Source organism: Alligator sinensis, unplaced genomic scaffold, assembly GCF_000455745.1.
Source record: "Alligator sinensis unplaced genomic scaffold, ASM45574v1 scaffold647_2, whole genome shotgun sequence".
Lineage (NCBI taxonomy): Eukaryota > Metazoa > Chordata > Crocodylia > Alligatoridae > Alligator > Alligator sinensis.
Genome location: NW_005841832.1, coordinates 4,532,206 through 4,543,979, shown reverse-complemented (window position 1 = coordinate 4,543,979; position 11,774 = coordinate 4,532,206). Strand labels below are relative to the sequence as shown.

The window sequence follows — 11,774 nt, the reverse complement described above, 5'->3', positions numbered from 1 at the left end:
AGTCTGGCGCCTTGCTGCTGCCTCTCTACAACCCCAGTGAGAGACTTGTCTTGCCCCGCGCTTAGGAACACTGAGGCAAAGAACTCGTTGAGGAGTTCAGCCTTGTCCCCCCTGTCCGTCACCAATTGCTTCTGCCCATTTAGCAGGGGTCCTATTCCTCCCTGGGCCTTCCTTTTACTCCCTATATATCTAAAAAACAATTTCTTGTTGTCCTTTACTTGGGATGCCATCCTCAGCTCCATGGTAGCTTTGGCCCATCTAACTGCCTCCATACAAGCGCGAGCAGAGGAGGTATACTCCTCTTTGGTGATCTCTCCCTGTTTCCACTTTTTATGTGCTTCCCTTTTGGCCTCTAGGCTGCCCAGGATTTCTCTGGTCAGCCAAGGAAGCCTCCTGGCCTCCTTCCCTCTTTTTCATCACATCGGGATTGTCTCCCTTTGTGCCCGAAGGATCATTTCCTTAAGGCACAGCCACCCTTCTTGGGCTCCCATCACTTCAAAATTCCTACTCTGCAGTGCGTCCTTGACTAATCGCCTGAGTTCATTGAAATCAGCTTTCCTAAAGTCTAGCACTTTCACCCTACTAGTTGCCTTACCCACTCGACGTCTTATGAAGAATTCTATTATTAGGTGATCACTGTCCCCCAGATGGCTACCGATCTGTAGGTCCCCTACCATGTCATCCCCCGTTGCCAATACCAGTTTTGACCATTTGCTCTACATGTGCACAGGAAGATTGTGTCAGCCTAAATTTCTGCATAGTAGCTGCCAGTCTGACAACCCCAGTCAGCAACCTGTTCAGTCAGATCCAGAATGTGCAATTGAGATTGCAAAAAAAGTGGGTGTAAATCAGATGTTCTGAGTTTTGTTAGCATGCACCTCCGCCTTTGCCATCTAGAGGCCAAGACGTTAAGCCCCAAAGTCTGAAAGACTGAATGCAGGCAGAGCTAAAACATGTGGAATATAGGCTGAGCCCATCCCTTCCTTGTACCTACAGGCTATATCATTGCAAGAAGAAATGGTGATGAGGCCATGACTCCTTGAAGATGCTGAGCTGGAGCAGAGCTGAGGTCATTGCTCAAAGTGTCTGACTTCCTAATGCCTAAACAAGTTCAGCTCAGCTGCTGTACAGAAGAAAGCTGAAGTGGCCCAGTAATCACTAACCATCAAAGCCTTCTACTCGAACCCTGTGGGAGTGCATCCCCTTCCCCATCTTCCCTGACAGGACTGTTCTGTTCACCCAGATCTGAAATTGCAGGGCATTTAGAATGGAGTTCAGTCCCAGTGATTGGGAAATGATGTTAACTAGAGCCACAGAGATTAATGGCAACCCACACATGGCACTTTCCCACCATGTTTTTCCTCAAGAAAATGTTTTTTCCAGAACTCCAGCATTATAGGGCTTTACAAAACCTTAAGGTTATATGAAACAATGCAGTAGCTACTTCAACATTTTAATGCAACTGGCCTTTAACATGACCACACTGTTCTGATTCTCTAGAACAATGCTACAGATCTATACTGCATGGGAACTTTTGCAGTGGGATATATATTTTTCCTCACATCTGTATTCATCTGTATTCTGTACTTTTGATGTACAGAATAGAAAGAAATACCTTTCTGCTCTCTGAGTTCTAGAAACTGTCAGTTCACAGCATGAGGGTTCATTTTGTAGGACTAACTGCATATTATAGGTAGCATAGAAAAAATTAAACATTGCTTTGGTGACAAGAGAAACATTCTTTGTGAGCAGCTTGGGCAGTAATCATATTTCTTGCAGACAGAGCCTAATCAGCCACTACAACTCAGTGTACATATAGTTTTCAGAACAACCTATAAAGGTGTTTCCTGTTTTTTACTAGCAGAGTAAGAGAAAAAACCCTATCACAATCAGATTATGTGCCCAACCCTTTTTGTGGTGAAGCATAAGAGGAATCCCTGGCACACTAGATAATAGTAACTCAATGCTTCAAAAAGCAATTGTTCACAAAAAAGACACACAAAAAGCAGACTGCTGAGGGAAGATGTAAATAGTCATAATCTTAAATGTATTACAGTAGCCTTGTTAATGCTTATCTCCCTTCATTAACTGTTTGTTCTCTTGAGGAAGCCGGTTATGGACTTGTTCAGTAATGCTGGACTTCCACACCACGTTTTCCACACCAGTGAGAATGACTAGCTTATGAGAAGGTAGTGCCTTACACATCAGGAAGGAAAGAGATTACTGCTATGGTAAATATCCTCCCCTTTCCTTTAAGGTCTGCTCCCTCAGCATTGGATAAAGCTGTGCAGCTACAGGAGTGTGTATATGTGACCCACAGCACAGGCTGTTTTAACCAAATCCTGATTAGAGTATACACTTCTGTATCAGCAGTAGAAGAGCCACCTCTCACCTTCCACTCATATCAATAGCTCCATGGTCCAACCATCTTTCAGAAAAAGCTATGCAAGAGTTAACAGTCACCTGCACTCTCTGAGGCTGTGAATCCTGCAGGTTCTTTCCTACTGGCAAAGAGAGACTATTGCATGCCCATGAGCAGTAAAAACCAGCTATCAGCTCCAGACAACAGGGGCAAACTTTACACCCGCTAGAAGCCAGACAAAAAAGCAGCTCATGCTACCCCTTGTTCTATCTTACCCACTAAATACAGTCATGTGACAGCTGCCACCTGTCTGCTCTCAACGTAGAATTTTAACACCAAGGAGTCCATTTCCTTCCTAAAAGACAGTTCAGTTTGTGTCTTACGCAGATAGGCAGGTCTTGCCCAGAAAGTACTCCCAGGGGAGTCATGTCATTACTAATGTCACATTTAGTATTTATGTTTCAGGATAGATGCCACAGCATGGGTACTGCTTGTAGCTATGCAGTTTCTGGCAATCGCCAAAATAAAGCCATTGGGTTTTTCAATTTAAGTTTGGGGGTTTCTGCTGTTTGCTAAAAACAAATGCTAAACAAAGTGCTTCTCCCTACTTCAGGCTGGGAAGGGCACCTTCCTCCTGCAACAGATAAGGGCCAAGTAAGATTCTTTTAAGGGTGCCATGAGTGCTGAACAATATTAGCACTGTTAGGAGCACAAACACCTACACTTAATTCACAAGATAAACCCAAAAATTTCAAATAGGAATCCATACTGTCAAAAGCATTCTGACCTGCTGTGAGCTTTCTGAGTTCTTTGCAACAAAAGAATTGATTTATTTTTGGTAGTAAAAAAAAATGAGTGAAAAGTAAGACAAAGTATTTTCTGAGGAACGTTATTAGTCAAGGAAGGTTGAGAACCACTGATTGGCCTAGGCTGTTTTCACTGCTGGGTCCCCTTCGGCAGAGTCCTGTGCTCCCATTCAGCCTCATCAGCTTTGATGGAGTGCTAGAGGGGCCCACACTTAAGAAGCCAGTGTCAGGTTTAATGCCTTAGATGGTAAGTTCCTTGGGGCAAGAAAGGGATAGGGCTGAGCACAGGGCCAACAAATCTGTTACTAACAACAAGACCAACAAAGGAAAACAAACAAAAATAATGAAGTGGAAGTTGCAAATAACTATAATACATAGGATTAGTAACAATGCAAGTTATTTGAACATTTTTCTGAATGAAAAAAAGAGTGAGTTTGCTGGATGCCTGTGAAAGGAAGCCATTTAGTATTTCCTTGCCAAACATCAGTTAGAGAGTGTTGCTTTAACTCTGTTAAAAGCAGAAACTATATGTATATTATGGAATTGTACAATGGAAACTATTATAAATATTGGGGCACCCCAAAGACTGATTTCTGTCAGGCAGCTCCTGTGGCTCTCTAGCCAATAAGCACCTATTTCCCCTACACGCTTAAAACAAAAACACCATCATCCACTTGTGGGGCTGGAGTTATTTTCACTCCTTCCTTTGAAACAATGTCACTTCCTACAGCTACAGAGAAGAAAGAGAAGGGAACAGAACAGAAGATTTAAGGATGTACACAGAGATTATTATCAAGGTATTCTCTTAAATATTTTAAATAGGTCCCTACTTTTCTGAACCTCATTTAAGATCCACACTAACTAAGCTAGCAGCCATGCAACGAACAATCAAAAAAATGTCAAGCCTCATGTTATGCATCCTTGCACTCCCGTGATAAAACAAAGATCATTTATCTCTTTGCTGTTGGCCACCATACAGAGAATGAATAGACACTTAGGAGGGTGCCTGAATTCAGGCATCGTTTATAATCTGAAGGGGGCACCATACAGAGAATCATGTACATTCCAATTTTATTTTCAGTAGCAGCATATTTCTCAAGAGAATAACAACTTCCATTTGAGAATTACACTGTCCATTTGTCCACCCCTCTGAGAAGAAACTAACGAGCACAATAGTTATTATACACACAAAATGTTTCATGGATAAAAGATATCTAGAAAATACTGCCTAGTTTTTGAGTTACTGGTTTTATTTGTGAATAAAAAATCCAGAATTGTTGCACGCTGTTTTTACACAAACATCAGTACAAAGGAACCATTCGCTTTCCCACACTACATGACATAGTGATAATGTATGTAGCTCACTGAAAAGAAAATATTAGCACATTTTGAGAACAGAACAGGACTGGTCAATTCTACGGCTTTGTCTCTTAGACTGCATCATACAGCCCTTCAGCGACTGCACAACAGCAGGGGCCATTTATTCTAATTTTTTTCAGTTGTAAAAACAGTACGTATAGAAGAGTTACCTGTAATCCACAGCAGCCCACTGCATTCATTATGGAAGCATTATGAATAACCCTGTATGGAATCCCCAGCTTTACTGCACGTAGAACTAGATCGCTGTGTGTTGTGGCCCTATAAGGAGGGAAATGCATTAGACTGAGAAGATTTCAGCAAATCTGTAGCTTGTTTTGAAAGTAAAATCAAAATGCCTCATAAATTAATGTTGTGCTGAGTGCCAAGAAGACAGCAGTAGCCAGACTGACTTTCCCACAACAATAAGTCCCAGAAAAGGGCTTCCATATTTGGTCCTTCAAGGCTGAAATTAGAGACAGCCGCAGCATTTCACTGCTCCTAGCAGCTTTCTCACAAAGTTCAAGCTACAACAGTAGCACAATTGTTGCTTTTTAAAGTAACTTTTGGCAGCCACTCTAAAAGGAAAGTTCTGTTTGCCCTTTGTCTTTTGCAGGTGGCTGCTGGACATCTGTTGAACAGCAAACTCAGTTTTACTCAGCAGAGAGAGCAACTCCAGCGAAACTCGAGTGTTCCCTTAATTACTGTGCAACCAGACTTGTTCTGACAGCCTCTGTGAACATGATGGGGGGCAACACTATACAGTGCATAGAACTTTTTACAGTCTGAAGAGTACTGTTTATTTTCCCATGTAGCAGATATGCATTCATTCACTGGACAAATATTTGGCTGGTAAAATATATTTATAAGAGAGATGTTTAAGTACCAGTCCACAGAGGCTCTGAGAAACAGCACTGGAATTTGTAAGGAACGTACAAATGAGGGATTATATTTATTCCTGAAGTAAATAGGGGAAATTGCCACTTAAACTTACCATAGGGCTGTATTTGGTGCATCAATCAAAATGGACCTGTAGTCCTCAGAGCTGGGCAAAACTCACAGCACAATTATTGAGAGTTTTGTCCAGATGTAGACCACAAGTACTTTCAGCATCAGAACTGCACTGAAATCTAATCTTGTTTGCAAATAGCACACTTGCTCATAGGGATGTGCAGCAAGTACCGTGTTTTCCATATTATATGTGAAATGCAAAAATACTCTTAAAAATCTATCAAATCTGAACAATGGCTTCAGCTGCCTCCTTTTCCCCAAGGCACCTCAGACAATACAGCTCATGCCATGGAGGTAAGCAAAGAAAGAAACAGCATCTGGCTGATCAGACTAATTAAACAGGAAGCCTGCTTTAGCCATGACCTCCTCTGTGGTTTCAGCCTAAACCTAACAGAGTTCCTTCTATCTCTAGCCAGACATTTTCCCATCCTTACTGCCCCTCTCACTTCCACTGTGTGGCATGATCAGGGGTCTCAGATACTGACTCAAATATGGCAGCTGCTGGCAGGGGTAAAAGGAATAGCTATTTTCTAAAAATCAATCTTGTTGCAGCAGATTAAGCCTAAGGGTCTGAATGTTGGGAAGTCAGGAAGTGGCCAGAAATGGGCTCCCATTCTCAGGAGTGCAGCACTAAGGTGGTCTGGACATAGAACAACCTTCTCATTAACAGCTGAACTATCCCCTCCCCTTTCTGAAGGGGATTTGAGCACATCTGCTCTGAGAGGCTGACTTGTCCTCTTCTCTTTGCATCTGAGACAAGGACTCTGTAAGACTTTGTGGGTTTACTAATGATGGATCTGGGGACCAGCTGGCTTTATTTACTGAAATCTGTTCCAGCCAGCATTTACTCCCATTGGACCTCCTCCAGAAGGACCACAGCACAGCTGCAAGTGATGTGCTTGAGGACTCTGCTAATTGTAGCAGGAGGCCTGAAGGAGCCAGGCCCTCCATGCCTTTGTCTACCACAGAGTGGTCCAGCCTATTTGGCCCCATGAGCCCCATGCAGACCATGCAGCTTCTCATGGGCTGCATGGTTCTAGAATCCAAGGGGTGAACAACACTGCTGTTCACTCCCCACCTTCTCCCACCACTGAGTTGGGTTGCCAGCAATGCCTGAAGACCCCAAATTTGGTAGCGGGCAAGGGTTGTAGGAGGGAGCAGCAGGGCATTCACTACCTGGGTTTTGGAGCCACACCAACAAGACTGTGGGCTGCAATTTAACCCCTAACAACCCTGTTTACACCAGTTGGACAGCCCAACACTACCACTTTTCCCATCACTGGTCTGCTATCAGTGCACTTTTACTGGGAGCAGCAATGAGGGGAACACTAGCATAGACTGAAGGTGGATTTTTGTTTTTTAAAGTCACCATACTGTCTGATGACAAAGCTAAAAGTCAGCAAGTCTACTCTAGTATATCTACTATTGCAATTACCGCTACAGATAGCCACCTGTTTGGGGAAAAAAAAGATTTGGATATTTTGAATGCAGCTGCCACTTGTGGAAAGGGGCTTGACTGGGGCATCCTAGTCTGCAGGGCTACAAGTCCACCTATACCCCTACTACATTTCCTTCCATCTTGGGGGCAAATAGACTTAAACTCTGAAGTCAAGTTATGGACATCCCCGGCTTCTCTTCCCATAGGGTTTTCAAAAGGACAGGCCAATCTTGCCTTCAGCCACTAGAGACCCTAGAGACCCCCTGTGGAACAGAAGTAAGTGGGATAACTAGTGAGAGGGAGAACTGAAGTAAGCCACTTCTTCAAAACACTGTTCTTTGCTGTTAGTGCTCCTAAGCTTGCACACACCAACAGTTCGAAATATATACAGGAAACCCTCGTTATTCGCAGTTTCAAATATTCGCAAATGCCAAACCCACATTTTAAATACACTTTAAACACTTACTGGAGCCCCTTGGGATCTCTCCTGCCATCACCGCTGAAGCCATGCCGCCAGGGGCACGGTGTTCATGAACACAGTGCCTTATTTGCAGATTTCGCCATTTGCGGGGGATACGAGAATGTATCCCCTGCGAATGGCGAGGGTCACCTGTAGTGTTATCCTGCTTGTAAGCTGGTCAATTTATGTCATAGTTATTATGAGTTTTATATATATTGCAGAAAATCAATCCATATTTCCTTCAGATAGTTTTAATTAGCAGCAACATTTGATATTTCAATAACAAAAAATGTAGACTACCTAATTTCTACATATTCCTTGTTTTTTGCAAAGCTTGCCTGCCCATCCCAAGTGATTTAGCAATGATTTAGAAGACTAAATTAAAAGGGATTCTCTACATCTTCCCATACTATATATTTCTACACTGCTGCTTAAAGTTAAGCAGTCAAATCTATACTAAGTGCTAAGGCATCTAAATAAGTGCTTTTCAGAAGTATACCAAGGAACTTTAGAGTTTAAAACTTGTGACCATGTGATATATGCAATGCCCTAGAACAGGGGTGTCAAACTCACTTGGTCCTGTGGGCCAGATTTGGACAGCAGGGAGCCTCACAAACCCATCTCTAGCAGTGGAGCAAGTAGTGCTTTGCTGACTCAAAGAGTTGTGGGGATTCATTCAGCTATCACTTGCCACACCACTGTCAAAATGTGTCCCTAGCAGGGCTCCATACCTTGAAATTTGTCAGTGGGCCCCAACTCCAAATTTCTAGGTCCTCCATAAGCCTTGTGAGCCAAATGACACAGCTCTGTGGGCCAGAGCTGGCTTTCAGGCTATATCTCTGAAACCTTTGCTATACAATACAAATATGATTTCTTCAGCTAAATTCTAAGGTCCCAATCCTACAATATGATCCTCATGATAGACACTTAAGTCAATGGGGCTCTAGTATAGGTACTAGGGTCTGTACACATGACTCTGGCTACAGACCCAGAAGCTAAAAGCGTCCATATTCAGATAATATGCAGTAGTTTGGAAGGTAGAATTCCAAGGCATATTCCTAAGCTATAATGAATAAAACCTGAAGTTTTTGTCATTGAAAACATTATTATGGAATTTGAGGAAGCAGGTTAAGATATCTATTTGCAAGCTCCAACTACATTTTGATGCTGTTATTCTACGGTTTATAGGCTTAAGAAGATACAAGTACTGCACCTAATTTGAAGCCTAATTTTAATATTAATTATATTTTCAGTATGTATTGACATTTCTGAATAGGCAGCATCATCTGTAGCTAAGTACTAGTTTAAAAAAAATGGCTTGATGTTTCCCTTGGAGCCATATTTACATAAATTAGCCTATTTAGACAGGCATGCACATATTACTCCTCTCTTTTATAAAAAAAAACACCCCACAAATGGTGTGCTCATTGATTTAATTTTCCTTGTGTCCCTTGATGCTGTAATATAAATCTTGGATCACCAGCTGGAGACAAAGAGTTGTTCTGTATAGTTTGACATTACAAATTGATGATGCTTGACTGAAAAGGGAGAAGGACATCCTTCTGGTGATAGAAAAAGACTATAGCTACCAGTGGGAATAAGTAACGGAAATAAGAGGCTTAATAAACCAAACTAATAAGACATTTTTAATGACCCAGATGTCCTTAAAGACTATAATAGATAAAACCAAAAGCATCTGCAACCAACAAGCAGCATTCAATTAGAAAGTAACTGCATATATGCACAGTATATAAATACAAATGGTAATTAAAACACACTCTCTCTTACAATGTATGATACATTTCTTGACTATGTAATAGCCTAGAATTTCTTCAGTTAGCAGACAATCTGACACTGAATAAGTTTCAGAAGGACAGCTTGGAGAACGATAAGCAATTTTACAAATGCTGCAGGACTACTGAAAGGGTGATTTATGGGCATGTGGATCTGTATTCTTATCTTATGAGGATGTTTTGCAAGCTGCTTGGGGGAGAGAACTGCAAAGCAAGACTAATAATGACGTGAACAATTTTAATTTATTTTAATGAAACAGAGATGTAGCCAGTTACGCAAGTAACTGAACACCAGATACTTTTACTGTTTCTGAAAATGGTCAGTTTCTTCACCACAGTGAAGAAATTACAGCTATGCAAAAGTGAGCTCCCATTTATTCAGGAAGGGTAGCAGCCAAATGCCAAAGCCAAAGCAATAAATAAAATGTTGCCTCATCTTACCCAAATGGATCACCAACTACAAGAAAAGCAACATCAAATAGATCAGCATCTTTTAAAATGTTATCAGCCTCTTGCTCCACTGTTTCTCGGTCTGCCAGAATCAATTCCCTTCCATAAAACTCCTCCTAAAGATTGAAATAAAAAAACAAAATTAGACAGTTTCATTTGTTTCAGCCTCTGTCTACTGATGATCACAATACTGGCATCCAACCAAACAGACATCAGACATTAGCTGAAACTGCCATGACCTAATTCTTGATATCATGTTATAATTAACCTTTCTTTAAACCATTTTAATTAGTATCCTCTGAGGAAGCATTTCAGAATCACACTCCCTCTCTGACTTTCCATGATGCAGACCTTATTGTGCATACAGATAACATTTGTAGTCAAATGTATTTGGGTAAATGTGATATCTTTTATTAAACCAACGAAATAATTGGAATATTTGTTCTTTGCAAGCTTTTGGACACAAACACTCTTGTTCAGGCATGGGGAGAAGGATGCCTGTCCTGAAAGCTTGCAAAGAACAATTTTCCAACTATTTAGTTGGTCTAATAAAAGATATCACATTTACCCAAAGAACCTTGCCTGCCTATGTCCTTACACCAACACAGTTACAACCAGCACCCCCAATAACGTTTGTAGCATCTGATCCTTCCACTACTTACCTTTCAACATATGCATAATTCCATGGAAGTCAATGGGCCTATTCATGTAGATTAAATTAAGCACTGTGTGTGTGTACTTGCAAGATCATGGCTTCACATCAGAGGGCGGAAACAGCTGTAGCAGCTTACTTGTAGATATCTTACATATCTGTATGCCCTCATAATTTAAGTTTCATCATATGCTCTAAGCACTTTTATTATATTAGACAACAAGCTACTTTGGGGCAGGGCAATTTGGGTACTTTTGCTCCACAAGCCACCTAGCATATTTGGGACCTATATAAATAACCATACCTATTCAGCCAACCAAGACTAGGAAAATCTTGCTTAGCAGAAGTTGTGACATCAATTGCAACTCTGCTTCCTTCCAAAGATGAACACTGGGTAGACACGAGGACTACCTTAATAATAATCACATAGAGTAGCAGCAAGAGCTTTCACAAGGAGAGCTAAACTTGTGGTAAAAGTAGTAGCCTACCACTTGGAAAACCTGGGTTCAATTCCCTTCTCTGCCAGAAATTTCCTCTATGACTGGGTGAGCCAATGGCTGTCTCTCTTTAAGACTATTTGTCATCTGTTATATGAAAATAGCACTTTCTCAAAACATAAGAATGGTGAGGTGCCCACAGTACATAAAGAGATGGGCATTCAAGCAAAGAAGCAAGGTATATTGAAATGCTAATTTTGAACTCTGTAATAGTAAGAGGTCTAAAGAGTTTTGTCAAGAGCTGGAAAGTCTTGTTGGACTCGACTATCCCACATGTTTTCTTCATGTCACATTAAAGGCATTGACCAATGAACAGTTACTAATTGAAACAGTTATTTTAACAAATTAAAGGCCAACCTAGGCATTGGCAATGCGAAGAAGCGAAAAGGGATCTTGGAGTCATAGAGGACTCCAAGATGAACATGAGTCGTCAGCGTGATGAAATCATCAGCAAAGCTAACCGCACTTTATTATGCATCAGCAGTTGCATGACAAATAGAACCAAGGAGGTGATACTTCTCCTCTATGCAGAATTGGTCAGACTGCAGTTGGAGTACTGCGTCCAGTTTTGGGCACTTCAAGAAGGATGTTGATAGACTCGAGAGGGTCCAGAGGAGAGCCACTCATATGGCTAGGGGCTTACAGGACAAGCCCTATGAGGAGACACTGAGCGACCTGGACCTCTTCAGCCTCCACAAGAGAAGGCTGAAAGGTGATCTTGTGGCCACCTACAAATTCATTAAGGGGGCGCAGCAAGGGACCAGAGATGCTCTGTTCACCAGGGCGCCTCTTGGAGTAACAAGGAACAATGGTCACAAACTGACGGACAGCAGATTTAGGCTAGATATCAGGAAAAAACTTCTTCATGGTAAGGGCAGCCAAAATTTGGAATTGGCTTGCAAGGGGGGGGGGGGCTCTCCCCTACCTTGGGGGTGTTTAAGAGAAAGCT

At 41.8% G+C, this 11,774-nt stretch overlaps 1 protein-coding gene across 2 annotated transcripts in view; it reads right to left on the bottom strand.

The window, feature by feature from the left end:
• The window catches only part of DPH5 (diphthamide biosynthesis 5), a 39,928-nt gene that overhangs the window by 24,137 nt on the left and 4,017 nt on the right, over positions 1-11,774 (bottom strand). For both annotated transcript variants that reach the window (XM_014528034.1, XM_006014983.2), the window contains exons 3-4: positions 9,668-9,792; positions 4,698-4,806 (exon numbers count right to left, since the gene is read on the bottom strand). In XM_014528034.1, coding sequence (XP_014383520.1) covers positions 4,698-4,806; positions 9,668-9,792 — 234 coding nt within the window. The remainder of the gene's footprint in view (positions 1-4,697; positions 4,807-9,667; positions 9,793-11,774) is intronic.